This window comes from Thermobia domestica, chromosome 9 (genome assembly GCF_964235325.1).
Source record: "Thermobia domestica chromosome 9, izTheDome1.hap1.1, whole genome shotgun sequence".
NCBI lineage: Eukaryota > Metazoa > Arthropoda > Insecta > Zygentoma > Lepismatidae > Thermobia > Thermobia domestica.
The window spans coordinates 106,657,982-106,682,029 of record NC_137462.1 but is presented as its reverse complement, the minus strand read 5'-3'; the positions used below and the strand labels follow the sequence as shown (position 1 = coordinate 106,682,029).

The 24,048-nt window shown below is 35.4% G+C and overlaps 1 protein-coding gene across 1 annotated transcript in view; it reads right to left on the bottom strand.

The window, feature by feature from the left end:
• Dop2R (dopamine D2-like receptor) overlaps positions 1-23,073 on the bottom strand; it is a 381,342-nt gene extending 358,269 nt beyond the window's left edge. The window contains exon 1 of the mRNA XM_081771656.1: positions 22,965-23,073. Coding sequence (XP_081627782.1) covers positions 22,965-23,023 — 59 coding nt within the window. The 5' untranslated portion in view covers positions 23,024-23,073. The remainder of the gene's footprint in view (positions 1-22,964) is intronic.
• Between the last annotated feature and the right edge of the window lie 975 nt (positions 23,074-24,048).

Here is a 24,048-nt window from a genome sequence, read left to right as displayed (position 1 = left end):
TATGGTCATATTAGGGACCACTCTTTTTCTTCTGTTCTATTGTGCTGCCAAAATGTCTTGAGCCGTGGCAAAAATGCGAACTAAAGCTCACACCCTCACACACCCTCGCGTTGAGCCAATAAGGGTTCAGCTGTTGCAAAGTGAAAGAAAGTGAGTGGAATCCCTTCAGACGATAGCAACGCTTGCAACGGAAGACTAGGGATCAAGTCAATGCGGTATATTAATAGTTCATATATATCATCAAATGCTGAACTTGTGATAACTTCTAGTACTTTATATAGAACATTCAAATACCAAATTCGTATTTGTTACCTTACAAGATTCTGAGGTATGGACATCTTATTATAATAATTACTTAATCCGCAACGTTCACCCCTCTCTTCCATATTAATCAACAAAAATCTTTCTTTTATAGTATTTTACGTCACTTTATGTACTGTCCAAATGTTAAGTTTCTTGCTAAAGTAGTTTTTCTAGGTATTGATCAGCCAATCAGTCAGGACTCCTATATAGGATATGGACCATTTATCCTGATATGCCCTTATAACTTAAACTAATAGATGAAATTCGATTAAATTTTGTAACATACAAATATCAATAGAAGGACATTGACATACTCCGTGATGTCACCCAGTGAACAGTGCTGCCAACCTAGCACTATTATTTCACATTTCAATTCTACATCTTAAACGAAAACTTATAACACCACATTTAATATTCAGTGTTAAATACTAACAACTTGACAATGCCATCAAACATCCTTAAACATCCAAGTTTTGGAGGCTTCAGCAGTAGTAATAACTCGAGTGAAATTGAAGTGTCAACGCACATCACAACTACTTAGTATCGAATACTATGACCCAGACCTGCCAATCTGGGAGGAATTTTAGGCCGGAGACTTCCTCGAAATATAAACTATAATAGTAGCAGCCGTCGGAGGACGGATAGACTATCTGTCTCTCATTCTCTCTCTCTCTCTCTCACACACACACGCACACGTGTAAACACAGCTCGGCCCTAAATCCGATCCGTCAGTTTCTACTTTGAGTGATCAACACAAAATTGTCTAATGATGGGGAACAGGTGCCTATGGATGGGGAACAGGTGCCTATGGATGGGGAACAGGTACTCACTATTATTGTAGTTCAATGTATACTTTATTTCAGCTGAAAAATAAATTAGGTGAAATTTCAACGGTATTTTTTTTTAAAAAAAGAAAAGGTATGTTAAGCGGTTACTTTCCCCCTACCCCATTCCGACTATGTCAGAGTTTCCTACTTCGTTGCGGGAGAGCGGGAATGAACGTCGAAATGTGGTAGACTACCGCATAATGCAGGAGAGTTGGTAGGTCTGATGACCATGATATGACGTATTTCTAACAATAACGAATACAGTTACGAGGGCTCTAAAATGTTATGTTCTTCAAAAGGTTTTACTTGGAAAACGTACTTTGATAAATATCAACCAAAGATAGATCGACTTTCCAATCCACTTGGAGTAAAAGTTACTTGTGGGCCTGAGCCGCTCCAACGCTATCTGTTAGCGATTGGCTGAACTACGTTCAGACTAGCGACGAACACGTGGTCAGGACGGTGCGTTGTCCTGTCGCTAACAGGCATAAAATTAGCCTTCTAAACCTAAGCGGTCGTCACGTTTTTTATACATGTGACTCCCCAGTTCGCCTCACGACGTTAGGTGGACTCGGCCAGTAATAGAACCTGGGACCATGTGGACGTGAGTCCAACATTCTAACCACTACAGCGTCCCCTAGATCTTCCAATCATATAAATGATTTCCAACAAACATGAAAATCATAATGCTATTTACAGAAAATTATTATTTCAACTACTAGCAGCGTTCACCCCGCTTCGCTGCGGTCACCCCGGAACGCAATAAACTTTGTTACTTAGATAATTTTTACTTTTTCGCTTTCAAGTGATATGATAAAAACCATAGAAGATTGCAGTAAATCTTAACATTATATCGCCTGTCATTTATGTTAACCCGCCCCGCTTCGCTGCGGTCATCCCGGTGCTGGCATATTGTAAAAGTGTCTGTAAAAATAAGCAAATCAATTAAAAAATTTTAAACAGAAGATTCAAGCTATTTTCCGCTGTATATCGCCTGTCATTTATGTTAACCCGCCGAGTGACACGGTCATGCGGGTTGCATATAAATACGTTTATTTTTACCTATGATGAACTAATAACAAAGGATTTGTACGTTATGGACACTTGAATGGTCAATTATCTCAAGACACTGGTAATTAAAAATTAAAGTGATACGATAAAAACCATCTAGGGTCCAAATCCTAATAACCCCCCAAAAATGAAAGAAATTGGTTCAGCCGTATTAGCGTGATGAGCGGACAAAGAATTGTACGTTCTCTTTTATATATATAGATTTCTGGAGACATGGAAAACATGGGTGAATGTGACTATACTTCTTAAAATGACCTAGTTGTAAGAAATTGTTTTTAAAATGCTGCTTTCGTCTCCTTCCATAACATTACAACAATAGTTTTTGGAAGTTGTAATAGCTTTTGATAGGGCAAATTGGGACCTGGACACCAGAAACAACTTCTTGGGCACCGAAACGGAGTTTATCGGTTAAGTGTTAATTAAACATGTTTACTGCAGCAAATGAAGAATCATTGTAATTTAGCAAGTAAAAGTATCCGTTCTTTGAAGGGAAAGATGTATTTTAATAAATATAATGACAGCTTAATGACGCTGGATCAATACCAGAAGTTTCTAGTGCTATCAGCGAGAATAGAACCAGGAGCAGTTGATTTTGAGTTTAACGTCCCGTTCAGCAGCGAGGCTATATGAGACGTGGACTTACTGATTAACGTGGAATCCGAACCACATGAGCTCCCGCCGGGAATCGAACCCGGGTCTCCCACGCCATAGGCGCGTATGCTAACCTCTTAGCCACGAAGGAGCTTAGAACCAGGAGCAATGCACATCGAGGTCGAAGGCGCCAATAATTCGGTTAAACAGGAATTATAATAATAATAATAATAATAATAATAATAATAATAATAATTGAACATCCACTTTCTTTTTTTAATAGTCTCTATTCACACCCGCAGACAGTAAATTTTGAGGGATATAGTAGTCAAAACGAGTTTTTTTTTAAAGTAAAGAAAACAGTTTATAACTAATCTGCTGACATCTGGCATCTTGTATAGGATTAAAGATAGAGCTCATGCGAAGGGTTGCCCAAAAGTAGGTATACAGTCCCGTACTGATCAACTCACTGATTTTTATATCATTTCTTATTGTTATCCACCAGGTAGACTTAGTTTCTTTATTATTTGTTCTTAGTGTTTTTTTACTTATATCTTAAGCTCGTAACAGCTGAAGCAAATAAACCTGTAAGCTAGAATGTTATACTTGATACATGCAGGTGTATATACTTAATTTTGGACCACCCTGTATAATAATAATAATAATAATAATAATAATAATAATAATAATAATAATAATAATAATAATAATAATAATAATAATAATAATAATAATAGACTATGTATGGTGAGTTATTAATGCTTTCACATCCTGAAACAAGACTTTTAGTATGTAAAAGTCCGGCTTCCCTGAGAAAATCAATCCCCCTCCCCAAAGAAAAATATGGTGGGTACATCCTTGTAATTACAAGTGCTCGAAATTAAATAATTTTAAACAATGTTCTAAACTTTACAATGTTCATCATATCTCTAGAGTGGGTTGAAATATCAAATTGGTGTAAGCCGCATTATGATCTTTACGTTTTATTGCAAACCATCTTTGTGTTTGAATATGATAATTTTTAAAACCCTTTTTCGAACAAAAGTTTCTTGAAGAAAGTGAAGTTTTCATTATAACTTCATTTCTATTTGTTAGGAACACATCATATCACGGTCATGGGATTCAACATTAAAGTACATCCGATGTGTATTGACAAGTACGTATCACTTGCGTTATTACTGTAGTAGAAGTCTCCGAAATATCGATGTTTATCATATTATAGTTTACTTAATTTGTAACAATGAATAAGCAACGTAGTATTGTAAGGTTTAGTTTAATATGTAGATTTGAAATATGTACCCTAGTAGCAGAGACAATTTGCAAACAGCTTGCCGTAAGTATGAATTGCAAGCCGGCCAAGCTTGCATTCACTGTTCCATTCAAGCTTGACGCAAGCGTTTGGCAGGTCAAGGCAAGTCAGTAGCCAATGAACGATTAGTGATACTATGACGCTTTTCGAAGAGTCTCAAGCATCGCTTGAAAGTACAACAAAAGGCAGATTGTATGAAAGCATGCGTTTCAAGTGCAAGCGTAGAAAGTCAAAAGCCAAACACGAGCCAACTGGTCGAAAGCTTTCTTGCTACTAGTGTAATAACATGACGCAGTGCCATTATATATATATCACTGGTAATCGGGTAGTATTGTGCAGTATGTGAAACAATGTCCCCCTAGTGATACACTGCTCCACAAAACTTAAGCAACTCGAGAGAACTTGGTATAAGTGACGTGTAAGGCCCATTCAACACTCGTTAGTGGCATGCACATACACAGAGACACACAGGCAAGGAGAACACCCACTCTATCGCATAAGCACCGTTGGAAGCGCGGTGAACAACTTATGCCATGAGGCGTACACCACAGCCCAGTAGTGTCCGAGGCTCCAAGCATTGAGTTAGTGATTCTTGTGTGGGGTACACACCTTGCAATGGCTGGTAGACGACATTTGAGTGAGTTTGACCGCGGGCGAATAATTGGACGGTTGGAATTGGGCCGATCGCAAGTGGAAGTGGCGCAGAAATTCAACGTGAACAAAAGTGTTGTGTCGAGGCTGTGGAGTCGCTTCCAAAATAGAGGTGAAGTCAGTAGACGTCATGGAGGAGGCCGTCCGAAGAAGATGTCGGCCATCGAGGACCGATTTCTTACAATTTTTTCCAAACGTAACCGTCAAGCTTCATGCTCTGAACTGGCCAATGAGTTGTTTCAGGCTACACGACAACGCGTGAGTCGTGAAACTGTTCGTCGACGGCTCAATAGAGCAGGACTGTATGCAAGAAGGCCTGGCCTGTGCCATTGAAACTGGAGCACAAACGTGCGCGTTACACATGGTGTCAGGAACATGTTGCATGGGGGGAACACCAGTGGGCGCGTGTCATGTTCTCCGATGAGTCGAGATTCAGCCTGTCGTCTGATTCTGGTCTGACTTTAGTGTGGACAGAGCCAGGAACACGTTATCATCCGAACTTCATTGCTGAACGGCCGTCCTATGGCGGTGGTTCCATTATGGTGTGGGGTGGAATTATGCTGGATGGGAAAACGGACCTGCATATTGTGCAACATGGCACTTTGACAGCACAACGGTACCGGGATGAAATTCTCAATACATATGTGCGCAATTTCCGCGGAGCATTTGGCCCAGACTTCCTGTTCATGGATGATAATGCCCGCCCACACCGTGCACATCTTGTGTCCGAGTACCTGGAGAGCGAAGACATTACGCGTATTGCATGGCCTGCATATTCGCCGGACTTTAATCCCATCGAGCATGTGTGGGATGCTCTTGGGCGGCGAATAGTGCAGCGCAGTCCACCAGCACGCACTCTCCCTGACCTGCAAACAGCTCTCCTCGAGGAGTGGCGCCATCTGCCGCAAGACTTGATCAACACTCTCATTTGCAGCATGGAGGCCAGATGTCGTGCCTGTATAGCTGTTCGTGGTGGTCACACGCCATATTGACTGTCTATGCTCTCGCACAATCCAGCTTCACCTGTTCAGGTATCGTTGTGCTGAACTTTTTGGTCACTCTGTACATCCTTACTGTATTGTTCGTCTTCATTTGTGTTGCATTGTGCATCTGGACCGTCTGATTGTTCATTATACTTGGTGCAGTAATCGTGTCGTTTTATTTTCTGCCTCTTTCTTCGAGTTGCTTAAGTTTTGTGGAGCAGTGTATTTTCATGTTAAAAATTTCATCAAATTTTATCAATTAGCTTAGAAGTTACAGAGTCGTTTCAAGATAAATGATCCATCCTGTATACATCTGTGGGCCATATTCTAACACCACTGTACATAGAACGTAGCATTATAACGAAACGGGTGATTTTAGGGAAAACTAACGGTAATTTCTCTGACTCTATTCATTTATGTGATATACTATTTTATTTGAGTAAATCTCCAAATAGATCCTCGAGTAATTCAATTTAAATAAAGTTTATTAACTTTTCTCGTATATCGAAAGTACAATAAGTAATGAATTAGTTATGATCATTTGTCATGTTTATATATGGGAAATAACTAGCTGCCGTTGTTATTGTAAACTGTAATAGCCCCGTAACTGCACAGTTTTATTTGTTTGAAACATTCAATCATTTCAGTACAATACATTGATGTTTGAAAATATAGTCCCGCATATTAATACCAGCAGTAATCTGCATGTTTGATATTGCATGAAATACATATAAAGAAAGTTTGATCATACTGATCCATATTATGATTGTATGATAATTCAAACTACTTACTTTATATAATTTTCTGGTTAACTATATCCTGTGTTTGTGTGTGTGTGTGTGTATGTATGTATGTGAGTATATTTATATATGTAATAAGTGTTCTTGCTTGTACTAATAATATTACTTCATTCTTTGACTAATTACATTAGCATGCATTTCCTGATTTTTTATTTCTGTATTTAATAAGCAAAATTATGAAATAGGAAACAGCAGGTGCGGCTGCATATATAGGTGTTAAGTGCGAAATTTTCGCGTGGAATATTGTTAATACTATTAATGATAAAAATAAAACTAACATTTACTGCCCATAAAAAGTTATTTTCAAACTTTAGCTGCAGTCTCACCTAATTATATTTTGTACAGTACTACTTAGTTCATACTCATGTGGTTCGGATCCCACGTTAATCACTAGGTCCCGTCTTATATAGCCTTTCTGCTTAAAGAGACGTTAAACTCAAAATCAACTCAAACTCCTTAATTCATAAAGTCACCAGTAGAAAATTGTTTGTTTGAACGAAAATGTTAGCTCCAAAGGTATAGAAGAAAATGGCTTCTTTCCATTCCATCTACTTTCCAATGTCCAATTCAGTTCTCCATCAATGTGAAGTATGCTAACCATATACAGCATATTATTAAAAATAATTTCTTAAATTTGAGAAACCGTTTCTTATCTGTGCACCGAGACAATGTTTTCTTAGAATGAGAATTGCCAAATCTCATTCATAAGGAAAGCAACAATATATTTTCTCATTTCACTTTATACAACCTCATCTACTTTTCTTTATTTCTCGTTAATAAGAGTTTCAAACTCTTGTTTCTAAGAAAAGATATTCTCGGTGCACAGATAAGAAATGACTTCTCAGATTTAAGATAGTATTTTTAACAGTGCAAACTCTTGATTATTCGAGCGTGGATTATCCACTTTGCAAGTTATTCGTGCTAAATATTTTATTATTATTATTATTATTATTATTATTATTATTATTATTATTATTATTATTATTATTATTATTATTATTATTATTATTATTATTTACCTTTTACTTTGGTGAATGTATTCGATATAAAAAATAAGAAATTTAGAACTGAGCTCGTGTAAATTCAACTAGTACATCTAACTGCGCTAAGGTGATGAACAGAAACAATGGAAATGCAACTGTAGAAAACACAATACTAGATAAAAGAATCAAACTGGAAAAAACTTATAAAAGCAAAGTCTAATAACGTTAATTTCAATGCAATGATGTATTTAATTAAACCAATGGCATAGAATATAAACGATATCGTATTTCGACGTGCAGGATATTTGATTTGTTAGCGCTAGATTAACATAGGAAGCCTTATCTCACTAATTACAATTTAGTTAACTTGCATTTGTGTGTAGAAAGGGGAAGAGGGTTTGTTTATATAATTATGGTAAACCATTTTTATGGCCACCGATAAACATTTCCGATTATGCATGTCTTCCATTTATTAGTGCCATTTGTCCGGTGAATAGCACGAATAATTAGGGAGTTGGTCGTATATCACCATCGAATAATTAGGGGGGTAGGTGAATCACTAGTAAAAATGATGTACAGTCAAAGTCACAAAATCTCGAAACCCATTACACTTCTAGACGTTATATCGTTATTCATAGGAAAGGTGCCTCGAAGATAACCATACAATCATAATCCTCTTGTAGTCTTACTTTCCAGACTACATAGCAGAATATTTTTTCTGTGTATATTATCTAGGATACAAGTAGAGATCTTTCAGATGAAAACAGGGGTTCCATTTGCTTGAACATGATTGCATACACATAAGTGTAGATTTTAATTTAGGGGAAATAGAACATCAGGTTGTAAACCTCTTGTTCCAACTTTGTATTAAGGACATAAAATGAAAGAACTATACCAAGAGTTTCTTATTACAGTCTGGACATGTGAGCATCACAACTACCAACAAAAGCTGTCAGAAAATAGTAAAATGAATTACAATATATAGCTAAAAAAAGACAAATCCCTATGCCTAGAATTATTGTTTCCAGAATTTAACAACACAGAAAGCAGAATCTTCCGTAAATGTTGCTGTCTTACCTAAATCATACTGTAAAACATTCCCCCCCCTGACATTCTCAAATCAAACATTTTTACCCTTAGTTCACATTCAAAGTGTTAATAGAATGCTTTGCTTGCGTCATTGACCACAGATATAATAACATTCCTCGAATCCTTTTCTCCGTTCCTAATTCTGCTGGCTATGTAGGGGAGAGTTTCCGATATCGCATCGGGTTCTAAATGACACCACCCCTAGTTTAAAAAGAACTGTATTACAAATAAGCCATCTGGTAGTTAAATTAAGTACTTAAGCATATTTCCATAATTACAGAGTAAAGTGACAACGTTGTGTGTTATGTGTGTGCAATTGCAGTACAATATAATTGAAGTATTCCTTACTAATTCTCGGGTATTTCACAGTAGAATAGGGATTAAGGTAAGAGAATTAGCTTATGCTTCAATAAGTAGAAATAAACAAAATACCATTAATATTATAGTGACAAACTCAAGTTATTCTTTTTTAATTTGTGAGGTATGTAAAGAATTTATATATATATTTTTAAATGGTGTAGTTTCCCAAATCGCACTACTACCGTGTGCCCGAAATCGCACCAGTGCGATTTTGGCTCCCGTGATGAATTGTTTTTCCTCGAATGGTATCTTTCTCGTTACAATTCACACAAGATGGGCACATGGAATATAGAAAATGGTCTCCGGAGTCTATGAAACGTGCTTTGAAAAAATATATAAAAAATAAAGTGACGCTGACCAGCCCAATAGCAAGGAAATAGAACTACCAACATGCAACCACAAAGAACAGAAGTACTCTCATCAAGTCCTTACAAAAACATCTTGAAGAATAACGGCAAAGGCAAGCAAGAGTATCCAAACGTGTGGAGAAATCTAATCTTTCTGAACCGTCAGTTAGGTCTGCATGTGCTTCAGGAAACCTTAACACCAAAAAGTGTATTCGAAAAGTAGATACATCCAAATCACGATACTACGAGCTACATAAACGCAGTGTTTCAAATGTGGCTTTTGAAATCAATGAACAAGATTGGTTTTTCGACCTTTGTCAACAAAATTTAGTCGAAGATATGGTACAGAGTGTTTTGTGTAAAGTCTGGATACATTAGTCTTGTGCGGGAGTTTCAAGAGATGAACGTGCATTCCAATGTGATTTTTGTGCACATGGTAGCTGTCTGTTTTCCATAAATATAGATACTTTACGTTCATAGAATTATGAACAGTATTGCTCATTGGATCAACAATATGGATATTTTTTTCTTTAATGATGTGTTCTTCCTCGTATTAATAACACAGAGATAAAAGAATGTGATATATCATAGAAATATTAATTTGTTTTACTTGTAGGTTGCATTTCTACTTGGCTTATTTTTAATGTGTTATTTCTGTGCTCGGTTATTTACATTGCAGTATTTTTCTCTTTAAAGATGGATTATACCTCATCTTAATATAACATAAATAAAATAATGCGATATTCCATGGAAATGATCATTTGTTTTACCCGTTACTGTAAAATTTGCATATATTCAAATGGCGGTGCGATTTTGGCTTCACATAGTGCAATTTGGAAAACCTGTTGCGTAAATCGCACCAATAGCAGGCTTCTAGAATATCATAATTTTTATCATAATAATGATAAAATATCGTTATTAAATCACTGTAAAAATTGGAAAACTATAAAGTTCAATACGATCTAAAATCATTTTAAATTTCTTCAAAGGTTTCGAATTAAAACCGTTTATGTAAAAAGTGGTGCGATTTTAGCTACTATCCCCTAATATTGGTACATTATTGATATAGTACATCACTAAGATACGCTAGAAACAACTCTAACCAAAAATACCGAACATACATGCAATTTTGTCACGTGTTGAAAAATTAGCTACTAGAGGTCGAAATATCCAAAGTTACTATTTGGCATTATAACGTATCACGTAAGCGAGAATGATACAGGTAAAGTGAATATAGAATATGAATATGAGTTTAAGTAGGAACTACAGCTAGCAGTAGGAAGTAATTACCACTGAGTGGCCAATTGGCCAAAATTAAAGCTACTCTAATAGCTAAATTTAGACTTTTACTAGCTAAATACAAAGTAAAAATGACTAAATTGGTAAGATTGGTGAGCATCGTGACCTATATTTTGTAGAATTTTTCATCACCGTCTTTCAATTCCACTAATCATGCGTTTTCTCAATGACGAGAAAGTTAACAGAGTTGAATATATGGTTAATCTTTCTATTTTAGCTTATTGATTTATATGAGGAATTATTTTTGTATTTTTGTGGAAATTAACGGGGACTTTTAATGATTTATTCTTCAAATCTATGTAAATGTCCTTTACATGGCAAGTATTAATTGCTTCCTGTGTTCCGCAGCAACTTGCAGTAGGTACTGTTCCTTTTCCTCGTCCTTTGTGATAATACCGTTATACTATTGTATGAGAGCAACTTCACGTTCTGCATGGTCATTAATTACTTGCAAGTGTTCAACTACTTCATAACCAGCTAAGTAGTCAGTGTTGGATTTCCATGCCACAGGATTTTGTGCAAGAAATATTGTTCGAATATTCAGACGTTCAAAAAACTGCATCGTGTTCTTTGCTACGAAATTCTCGGTTTTGGCATCCTGTAGTGAAACAAAAGCATCTCGAGGTATCTGCAGGCGTTTTAGAGGCTCATCGTTGCTGGTATCTATGTTCAAGTTTTTCACCATTTCTTGCTTTGTTTCTGTGGCCAGTTCGTCGTCGAAGAATGCCAAGCCGGTGAGTTCTTTGCTCAAGTGACCAGAGATGACTACGAATTTTTTTCCTGGGCTTTGTAAATTGCTAGATTGTCTTGTTCCATACTTAAGAAGGTTTTTTACGAATTCGAGATCATTTCTAGGAGCAGATGCAGCAACTGGTGATAGGAACCACGCTTTCATATAAACTTTAACAAGGAATGTACACAAAGTAAACAACTAGAAAACACAAAGTAAACCCCCTTTTCTTCTTGATGAGTAAGGTTGAATTGGTCTCTACAAAGCCATATGTTGAATGCTTACAGTTGTTACGGTATGTTTTTCACTACCGGTAACATTAGATAAAATTCTATATTACAGTATTCCTTGTACATTTTATCGGTAGGTTATTTTTATTATAATATGTATCACTGCTGACTAGCATATTGTAAATCAGTACCGACAATATAACATTGATAGCTACATAACGTAAGTGATGTAGCATGACGGCTCAGATGGTGTGCTTTGCAGTCACTATATTTAAGTCACTATATTTATCTTATTAATAATACGGAATTATACTACGATGACATGATATAACCTATTTATTATTACGGTTGTAGTCAATAATAATGAAATTGTTTTAAATCCAAAAGTTATTCGGCATTAATGTACGAAAGAACGTTATAGGTTATTTTTGTTTACATAATTTTAGGCCTAATGTTTGACCGGAAGAAAGATAGAATTTATTGTTTATCTTTATAGAGATTCAAATTATATTTAGCATAACTGCCATTATTCTCATAAAAGTACGAACACCTTAATGTGTTCCATGACAAGCTTACCTGGTCTGGGGTTTTGAAGTCTGACTTTGCATGAATTGTGCGTCTTTTTGAAATGTAAACAAATGTCTGCCATGTTATGTCTCAAAGCGGGAACAGCCACATTAAATACTCAATATAGAAGAAAAAGAATAATGGAATATGTGGAAATAAATAAATAAATTCTCTTTTCTTTTTGTTAAAACTGATTTCATATTTTACGAGCCGGAAAATTAAATAATATTTATTATAGTTAAATCTTAAATCTAGTGTTGGCAACGGGGTGTGTGTAAGGTGTACAGAAGATCCTATAAATAACATAATAGTGAAAGAGCCCAAGAGCCCTTCTAAAATATAAAAGGAAAATGTGCATTTAAAACAAAAGTTTTGGCTATAAAACCTGTAAAAGGTTATAATTGAGAGAACCTGGCACGTAATTAGGCAGAATGGGGCTCTTGGGAGATACTAATAATAACGAGTAGTGTTTCGTTTGGAGACGGCCTATCTTTAACATGGCAATTCAAACGGAGGTTAATCAAAATAGAGGGAAGCCGTCCAAGATGTTTTCTCGGTGCTATTCAGGGTAATTTGGGAACAAGGAGGATGCTCAGGTAATGTTGGAACCAACCAGACAGTCAACCAGGTGGTAAAATTTTGGTACTGTGTGAGCATCTCAGGATACAGGTCAGTGACTTTATCCTCCATTTTGTTGACTTCTAGAAGTTGCATGAGAACTCCTCTTTAAACCACTTGAAATATTAGTGACTTTGGGGTATCAGTGACATTGTTTTGATGACTGAATTCAAAATTGTTAATCAGGGACAATAGTCAATTCTCCGTTATGTATGTGATTATGATGAAGAGTTGTTAAGCGTATCGCTAAGTCACACAATTTCAGACAGTCTTTAGAGGGGAAGGAAATGAGTAATGACAAAATCTAATAGTCATGAACTTCGAGTCTTATAATTAGCTGCTGCTATGAGACCAGATAGTGAAAGCTCTGCACATCGTCTTGATGTTGACATCTTAAAAGCATGTTATTTGATAAATATATATTGACGGTACTAATTCCATAGTCACTTTAAGTTAGGTTTTTTTTTCTTTCATGAGCGTTGTTGTTGTGATACGGTTAACATATAAATTCAAAATTCCACAGAAATTGAATTATGCTGTATAATCAAAACCTCATTTGCATACTTTCGAGAAACTATTGAAAACAAATTTGTTATTCCTGATAGCGTAAATAGATGTTGAGGCAACTCCAGCGTGCAATTTATTTATGTGTCTGATTTCTTTTATTATTGTGTGAATTTCGTATGATGTGAATATATATATATATATATATATATATATATATATATATATATATATATATATATATATATATATATATATAATGTGCAAGTTATCCGCCCTCTTAAATATGAAATGTGGTTTCAATATTCGTACTAAATGGGGTAGAAGTAGGATAGCTAAAGGTTAGGTTAGATTAGATTAGTTAGGTAGATTTCTTTCTTATTGTGTGTTGTATTGTTTTGATATTAATGTCATGCACGGTCTTGCGGATAACTAAATGAATATCGTTAAATGAAATGAGATATAAATATCAAGCTTTTGCCCTCCGTAAAGGGAGTGTATTCAGTATTTCAAATATGCTGAATTATAGGAAAAATAATAGTAACAAATTATTTTTTTTGTTGTTGTGTGTTTATTGATTGGAGATGGGCACGCCTGGTGAGATATGGAGTTAACCTCAACTGTAAACTATACTATGTTTAGTGATAGCAATGAGTTATTTTCCTTTTCCAATTTCTTAAAGGAATTTTGTTATCCGTTCTTGAAAATGACTTCTTAAGAGATGAAGGAGTATTGTTGTTATTTAAAGAATATGAAATTGCAATAAAAGATATACAAATATTTAAAATTTTTATTTGGTCAAATCGAAAACAGTACATATTTGTACATACAGTTGACTGATTAATATTGTCTTCAAGTTGAAGTACTATAAATAAGATTAATGATAGTCTTCGTTTAAGTAAAGCTTAAAGGTTTCGATGCTGGGTGTCGCTTCAGCAAGATCTTGGGATTAATGACATAACATTTTTTTTTAAATAGTCAGATGCAATAAACGTTCGTTAATTTTAGAAACAAAACTTGTCGGTTCAGAATTTGAGTTAATCCTTTTAAGCCATTGTGGTTGTTCTGTACTGTATTGGATTGGCGCGCGAATGGTGGTGAGGGCCACACTACTCTTCGGGCATCTGTTCAGTGGGGTATAGACGAACCAGTAATTATGGCCTAAAAGGAAAACATCATGAATAGAATTTTTTTTCTTTCTTCAAAAGTTATTTAAAATTTTATAATTCATACTAAATATAAATATAAAATAAAACAGTTACATTAAATTATCATTATGGGAAAATTAAGCGTTACAAAAATGGCGACCTTTAGCCACGGATATATGGGAATAAAATAAAAGCGGGAGTGTACATTTACTGGCACGAAACCTTTAGGGTAAGTAAGCGAAAAGCAAATGAGGTTAAGTTAGTTTCTTTTCTTCCCCCTTTTTGATCTGTTTGAGATTGTGTGACAAGCGAAATATGATATTATAATGTTCATTAATTTTGACGAAGAGAGGTGTGAGCCAGATACTCATGCGTGTTGTGGAAAGACTCGAATTTCAGATTGTGTGGAATCTGTAGGATGTGATAGTTGTGGACAACTATTCCACACAACATGTGTTAAGTTAAGTCAGGCTGATGTGACAAATATTAAAGAAAATGAAGGTAAATGGATTTGTCAAAAGTGCTCAGCCATGAACAAGACGGGTGATAACCTCAGTGAAATTGTCAGAGAACACACGGTAGTGTCACGTAAATCGGTCCCTCAAATTGAAATCGCAGGAGGGCCGCTTTTGGAAAGTCTAAAAGGTATAATTGGAAGTTTGGAAACAAAACTGGACAAAAAGTTGTCTTCTGTTGAGGCTCAATTGTCGACTGTAAACTCTGAAATTCAGTCAGTAAAATCACAGTTAATGCAAAACTTAAACCAGGTTAGATTGGAACTTTCGGGTGAGATAGCTTCTGCAGTGAGTGATGTAAATAAAGTCAAATCTGATTTAGAAATATTAGCAAATGATGTTGAGAAAAATCGAGAGGTAGTATCCCAAGAAATCAATTCCAAAATTGACGATGTGAATAGTGATTTAGGAAAATTAAGACTTGACATAGAGAATTGTAATGTAAATTACAATCATGTAAAGGAACAACAAATTAAAGAGTATAGAGACCTGAAAGATGCAAATGAGAAAATAGCTAACAATGTGAAAATTTTAGAACGTGACACAGTAGCTGCGTTTAAACACAGTTTAGAAAAATGCCGTGAAACTAGGGAAAGTATTGAAAAGACAGTAAACGAAAGGTTTCTTATGGCAGAAACTAGATGCGAAGGTCTCATTACTGAAAATATTAATAAATTTGAGAAAAAGATAGAAAAGTTGTCACGTCGACTCGATAATCAGGAAGCTAGGTGCGAGCGGGTAATCCGGGAGAACTCTCTTTCTCGTAAGGGTCGAAGGACACGGGTAGAAGTTCATTCCACTCGTGATAAAGTAGAGGAACCAATTTCTGAAGGTCCTTTAGAAACATTATTGAAAGAGTTCGCGGTGACAGAGACGAATAGAGAGAATACCAGTAATGGGATAGGAGCCTCAAATGATTGCTCAACATCCGAATCCGACCAAGGGAAGGATACGGTTGATGAGCATAATATGCCGAGAAACTCAGAAAATTCCTCCGCGAATAGGCGAAAGAAATATATCCGGCGAAGATGCAAAAGTCAACGAGAAATTTATGCAAATCGGTGTGACCGGGTTAAACCGCATGATGTTAATTTAGATTCTGGTACGGATATGTATGATAAGTTAGGAATAGTTGATGTACCGGCAAAAACAACTCTTGAAGAGAGTGACGAATCTGATGATTCTCCACCACCTAGGCCAATTGGTGCGTATCTTCGGGAAATGCACAATTTTCCAAAATTTGATGGTAAAATGACTACTTCGGGTAGAATATTTTTGGAGGATTTACTCCAAACCATGAGTATGTATCAATTAAGAGAAAAAGATCGAAGATACATTATAGCTAGGTGTCTGGAAGACTCTGCGAAATCCTGGTATCGTAGTATTTCGCACAAAATAAGAACTTTCCGGGATTTCGTCAACCTCTTCAGGAATCAGTATATATCTCCTCGGATGGAGAGGGCGCAGAAACGCCATCTCTATTCGATGAGATATGACAAATCTAAGTTTTCTTCTTTATCTGACTTTGCCTGGTCGATAATTGATTCATATCACTTGGTCGTAAGTTCACCGTCAGATTCGGAATTAAAGGACTTAATTCTTGATTGTTTACCTGCTGTCGAGAAAAAATATTAAAATTGGGTTCTGTAAATTCTGTTCACGATTTAATGATGAGATTAACAGAATTGGAGGGTGAATCTACTGGTAATTCCGGAAATGCGTCAAATTTGAAGATTCAATTAGAGACCCAATATTAGACAAGCTAGTATAGGTCACCATAAGCTTTTGAGAACTGACAATTCGGCTCAAACGGAACCTATAAACATGGAACCTAAATCTGAAAAAAATCACTCGACTGGAAATAGAAAGAATTTTTCCAGAAATAAAAATTATAATACTCAACGTAGAAATGAACGTGCTAAAGAGGATTCGGTTCTTTTAACCAAGGTTGGCGTTCCGGAACGAATAACAGTAATTCTTTTGTTCCAGGAATAAATTATGGGAATATTCCCCCACCATATGTGACCAATATATATGGAGCGAAGCCACCATTTGGCGCATTTCCTCCGGTCACGTTGTTTACACCGAATACCTCTCTACCGGTTCCGGGAATTACTACAGTGACATCTACTCTGACTCCCCCATATTCTGCAGTAGGAGTGTATCCAAGTAATTCTAACGTTTTCCAATCCGGTAATTCGAATAAGAGTTTTTATACTGGACCGGAAAATACAATATACAGTCGCCCTCAAGGGTAAGGCGTCTGTTTTCCGGAACTTCTCTCTCTCTAAAAAAAAATATCTTATTGAAATTACAGAGATTTAATTTGACTTATAAACATCTTAAGAATACAGTTTGTTTCTAATCGTTAAAAAAAAATTATTGTTTGGAGCATAAGATGCATCATATTCTTACTACACCCTATAATCCTAAGGCCAACGGAATCGTGGAACGTTCCCATCGGGAATTAAACCGAATTATTCGATTAATGTGTTACCAGAATCACACTAAATGGAAAAATGTACTAAAAGATGCTCAAGATTTGTTAAATTATTCGTACAACAGCGCGATAAATAGTACTCCAGCTGAACTTTTCATTTCATATTCAGCTATTGATAGATTTAAAGAAAGTTTCCCTTGGCCATTGGAATTGCAAGGGGTGGAAGAATCAAGGCGATATCTACAGGCGTTTCCTCGAATGTTAACCAAACGTAAACGGAAATTATGTGCTAAATCAGCGCAACCTGTATTTATACAGGAGGGTAATTTAGTAATGGTTAAGACCCACTTTCTTTCAGATGCATATAAAAGAATCACTCATTAATATATGCCCGTATACACTGGTCCTTATGTAGTGATTCGAATTCATCACAATTCTGTGTTTTTGAAAGATTTGAAAGGGAGAGAAGTGCCGAATCAAAATTTAAGTAATATAAAGCTTTTTGATTGTTCGGCGGAGAAGAGAGCAGATTCATTAAAGAATTACAAATAAAAAAAATATATTCAGCTTTAAAATTTCTTCATATTTTTTTTTCTTAACGGCCGGGGAAAAATGTTACGGTATGTTTTTCACTACCGGTAACATTAGATAAAATTCTATATTACAGTATTCCTTGTACATTTTATCGGTAGGTTATTTTTATTATAATATGTATCACTGCTGACTAGTATATTGTAAATCAGTACCGACAATATAACATTGATAGCTACATAACGTAAGTGATGTAGCATGACGGCTCAGATGGTGTGCTTTGCAGTCACTATATTTAAGTCACTATATTTATCTTATTAATAATACGGAATTATACTACGATGACATGATATAACCTATTTATTATTACGGTTGTAGTCAATAATAATGAAATTGTTTTAAATCCAAAAGTTATTCGGCATTAATGTACGAAAGAACGTTATAGGTTATTTTTGTTTACATAATTTTAGGCCTAATGTTTGACCGGAAGAAAGATAGAATTTATTGTTTATCTTTATAGAGATTCAAATTATATTTAGCATAACTGCCATTATTCTCATAAAAGTACGAACACCTTAATGTGTTCCATGACAAGCTTACCTGGTCTGGGGTTTTGAAGTCTGACTTTGCATGAATTGTGCGTCTTTTTGAAATGTAAACAAATGTCTGCCATGTTATGTCTCAAAGCGGGAACAGCCACATTAAATACTCAATATAGAAGAAAAAGAATAATGGAATATGTGGAAATAAATAAATAAATTCTCTTTTCTTTTTGTTAAAACTGATTTCATATTTTACGAGCCGGAAAATTAAATAATATTTATTATAGTTAAATCTTAAATCTAGTGTTGGCAACGGGGTGTGTGTAAGGTGTACAGAAGATCCTATAAATAACATAATAGTGAAAGAGCCCAAGAGCCCTTCTAAAATATAAAAGGAAAATGTGCATTTAAAACAAAAGTTTTGGCTATAAAACCTGTAAAAGGTTATAATTGAGAGAACCTGGCACGTAATTAGGCAGAATGGGGCTCTTGGGAGATACTAATAATAACGAGTAGTGTTTCGTTTGGAGACGGCCTATCTTTAACATGGCAATTCAAACGGAGGTTAATCAAAATAGAGGGAAGCCGTCCAAGATGTTTTCTCGGTGCTATTCAGGGTAATTTGGGAACAAGGAGGATGCTCAGGTAATGTTGGAACCAACCAGACAGTCAACCAGGTGGTAAAATTTTGGTACTGTGTGAGCATCTCAGGATACAGGTCAGTGACTTTATCCTCCATTTTGTTGACTTCTAGAAGTTGCATGAGAACTCCTCTTTAAACCACTTGAAATATTAGTGACTTTGGGGTATCAGTGACATTGTTTTGATGACTGAATTCAAAATTGTTAATCAGGGACAATAGTCAATTCTCCGTTATGTATGTGATTATGATGAAGAGTTGTTAAGCGTATCGCTAAGTCACACAATTTCAGACAGTCTTTAGAGGGGAAGGAAATGAGTAATGACAAAATCTAATAGTCATGAACTTCGAGTCTTATAATTAGCTGCTGCTATGAGACCAGATAGTGAAAGGTCTGCACATCGTCTTGATGTTGACATCTTAAAAGCATGTTATTTGATAAATATATATTGACGGTACTAATTCCATAGTCACTTTAAGTTAGGTTTTTTTTCTTTCATGAGCGTTGTTGTTGTGATACGGTTAACATATAAATTCAAAATTCCACAGAAATTGAATTATGCTGTATAATCAAAACCTCATTTGCATACTTTCGAGAAACTATTGAAAACAAATTTGTTATTCCTGATAGCGTAAATAGATGTTGAGGCAACTCCAGCGTGCAATTTATTTATGTGTCTGATTTCTTTTATTATTGTGTGAATTTCGTATGATGTGAATATATATATATATATATATATATATATATATATATATATATATATATATATAATGTGCAAGTTATCCGCCCTCTTAAATATGAAATGTGGTTTCAATATTCGTACTAAATGGGGTAGAAGTAGGATAGCTATAGGTTAGGTTAGATTAGATTAGTTAGGTAGATTTCTTTCTTATTGTGTGTTGTATTGTTTTGATATTAATGTCATGCACGGTCTTGCGGATAACTAAATGAATATCGTTAAATGAAATGAGATATAAATATCAAGCTTTTGCCCTCCGTAAAGGGAGTGTATTCAGTATTTCAAATATGCTGAATTATAGGAAAAATAATAGTAACAAATTATTTTTTTGTTGTTGTGTGTTTATTGATTGGAGATGGGCACGCCTGGTGAGATATGGAGTTAACCTCAACTGTAAACTATACTATGTTTAGTGATAGCAATGAGTTATTTTCCTTTTCCAATTTCTTAAAGGAATTTTGTTATCCGTTCTTGAAAATGACTCCTTAAGAGATGAAGGAGTATTGTTGTTATTTAAAGAATATGAAATTGCAATAAAAGATATACAAATATTTAAAATTTTTATTTGGTCAAATCGAAAACAGTACATATTTGTACATACAGTTGACTGATTAATATTGTCTTCAAGTTGAAGTACTATAAATAAGATTAATGATAGTCTTCGTTTAAGTAAAGCTTAAAGGTTTCGATGCTGGGTGTCGCTTCAGCAAGATCTTGGGATTAATGACATAACATTTTTTTTAAATAGTCAGATGCAATAAACGTTCGTTAATTTTAGAAACAAAACTTGTCGGTTCAGAATTTGAGTTAATCCTTTTAAGCCATTGTGGTTGTTCTGTACTGTATTGGATTGGCGCGCGAATGGTGGTGAGGGCCACACTACTCTTCGGGCATCTGTTCAGTGGGGTATAGACGAACCAGTAATTATGGCCTAAAAGGAAAACATCATGAATAGAATTTTTTTTCTTTCTTCAAAAGTTATTTAAAATTTTATGATTCATACTAAATATAAATATAAAATAAAACAGTTACATTAAATTATCATTATGGGAAAATTAAGCGTTACACAGTGCAGTTACTAAAATACTCACAACTGAAAAATCTCATTTGATGGAGTTAATCGGTTTGGCATCTGAAGGGATCATACATCAAAGGGTTAAAAAAAAACAGAGGTAGCATGAGTACTCAACACCACCCCGATTCGATTCCCGATAAACGCAACGCTCAAAGATTTTGTAGGTAATATATAAAAGTAAAAAGTACAAGGCTAATCCAGAAAGCAAATAATTTTTTGGTGTAAAAATATGTAAAACGAACGGAAGAGAATTTTTACTGCACACGGATTACAACATTGTTAACGTCATAGACATCACTGTGACGATGTGCAGACTCTTTTTAATTATTTAGCTCGTTAATTTCCAAACAAGGATGAGATCTGCTCGCACTATAAGTTAGCGGATGTCACGTTAGTAATATAATTAATCTACACCATGATCTTCATGGGAAAATGATTAATCTAGGGGAAATGACAACATAAAATTTAAGATATTTAGTTTATTATACAACTAAAATGGTAATATACAACAACATTTAATTGAGTTATTTTACAAAAGTAATCTGATATCTGCCTCTTCATTGATATTTGACTACATTAACATAGATTGAATAACTGATTGGATATTCAAGTATTTAAGTTAGCAAAGATGGAAAATGAATTACGAGTATGGGACTTTTAGTTCTTAGTCGTGAGAGTTTTACTATCGACTGATGAATCATTTTGTAGTGTTGACTGACATATTATTACTTGAACTCAATATAGCAATTGTGCATGTACATACCTTGTATAGAAGTCTTGTAACACCTTGCAACTTGGCGTCCCGAATGTCTGAGTTACTATACTCCTAGTCACTACGTCGTTGCCGCCCGAATAATCATTATCTAGACCTTGAGGTCCCTTTTTATTATTTTGCGAGGGCCACACCCAAGCCTCACATCAGTCATCACATCCTGGTCGTCAGATTCACAAATATGGAAACTTGTTGCTCTTTTTCATTCTGATTGGCTATTAGCAAGTAACCGCACCCAAAATTATGGCGTGATCCAGCACACACGTGGATGGCGTGACTGTTACCGCCGGAAGATTTCAATAACAGGATTCCCAGAATTATCCACATCTATCTATGACTTGTCCAGAGATTCTTAACTATTAACCAAAATTTCCGCAAATGCGGGGTCACGTTGACAAAATTGTGATAGTTCATCCTGTTAGTAACCAAGCGTCACATCACATAAATTCAAACTTCTATCATACCGCTTTATACGATTACATCAATTAATTTATGTTTTTCAAAAAAGTGCTACATTATAGATAGAAAGGAAGTAGAAAAAACAACAAAAAGAATATATTAAGCTTTTCTTGTTTTTGTTCTGTTGTCGCTAGGTGAAGTAGTTGCTATGTAAATGTTGACATAATACAGCCTGATATACTGGATACAATTGTTGTATATTGAGGCATATCCAATCTGTTACTATTTACTGTTAAAAGAATGAAGATTTTGGAAACTATTTATATGTTTCAGCAAATCTGATGAATATACAAGTTCTAGGTTGAAGAGCAAAGTTATTTTTCTATTGTTTAAATGATTACGCCGTTACATCATTTCTATACCGCTGTTGCACTTGGTTGACGCCAAGACATATTCAACTAGGCAGTGTAAAAAGTGTCCTTAGTCACATTACAAGATTGGCGTACACGTTTAATCAATTTTTTGTGCTTCTTGTTCAGTCTGAGCCAGACTGAAAGTTGTTGCGGAATTGTCAAATTGTTTATAACATAGAACACAAAAGAAAGTCACAAAATTGACAATATGACAATGATCTTATTGAAACTTATAGACAAACAAAAGGAATGTATATGGCATCTCCCAGTTGTGCAGAATATCTAGATTCACGCGTTTTCACAACGACTGCTAACTTAACGAAAGCTCTCCAAGTTTGCGTGGAAGTTCTCTAATGGTAGCAAAATTCATATTTCTTATTCTCTCTCATTACTTCTAGGAGTCACACTATACAAACAAGTTGTTTATTAGTAGTTACCTATTCATACTGATAGCAAATGGATTAAATATCGAAGAGGTGCTACTTACCTATCTATACTGATGGCAACTAGATTAAATATGGAAGAGGTGCTACAAGTCACGTCCATTGCGATGTAAAAATCACACACAAATGTTGGTAGTCCCCACGTGCCATTCACCTGAAACACAAGAAATTAACACTATTAGCAATTAAAAATATTAATAATTAGTAACGAATGTATTATTGAATAATATACATTTATGAATAAGTTGGTGCGATAGTAACAATTAAGAACGAAGTCAATGAAGGTAAAATGAAGATAAAAAAACTTGAAAATGCATGCTTCTAGTGTATATAAGACTCTTATGTTCATTCTACAGTAAGTTAATGATATCCATTGCTCGAGCTCAAATATTCAGGTGTTCAATCTCCGATTTAACATTATTCCTTTATCACGATACATTAAGTCTCGTCGTTGCGATTTCCTCACTTTTGCAGAGTGCATATTATAATAAAGAGATGGAGGCTTACAGCTTAATATGGTATGCACTCCTACAGGAAGTGAAGTCCAGTCTCCTATACTGTAGGCGAGAAGACAACTGAAGAACGCATCCAGAAATTCAAAGTGTGGGGTGGGAGATGTGCACGTGCAGTAGCAGCCGATTTCAATCAGCGTCATCCACAACTTCACGTAGTGTCACATGTTGCAGTGGCACATTTATTAAACAAATTTGGGGAGACAGGCAATTGCGGACTCACTGCGTAGTGGACCACCGCTGACAGCAACAGGCAACGCAACAGCTACGGCAGTGCTGACCTCCTTCTCGATATCACCACAGCAGAGCACACATTGTCTCTCCATTCAATGTGATGTGAGTCCCAGTTCAGTGTATAGGGTGCTACAGAGCCGCAAGTGGCATACGTAAAAGGTGCAAATGCAGCAACACCTGTCCAAGGACGATCAGTTTTGCGAGTGGGCAAACAGCTAAATAAAAACTTCGCAATGGAGATACTCCATTCCGATGAAGCCTACTTCTTCGTAAATGGGGAGGTGAATTGCCTGAACATGTGCTATTGGTCGCCTGAGAACCTCGTATGGTCAGAGCCTTCCAAAATGATCTGTGCAGAGAAGGTTATGGTGTAAACTGTTAT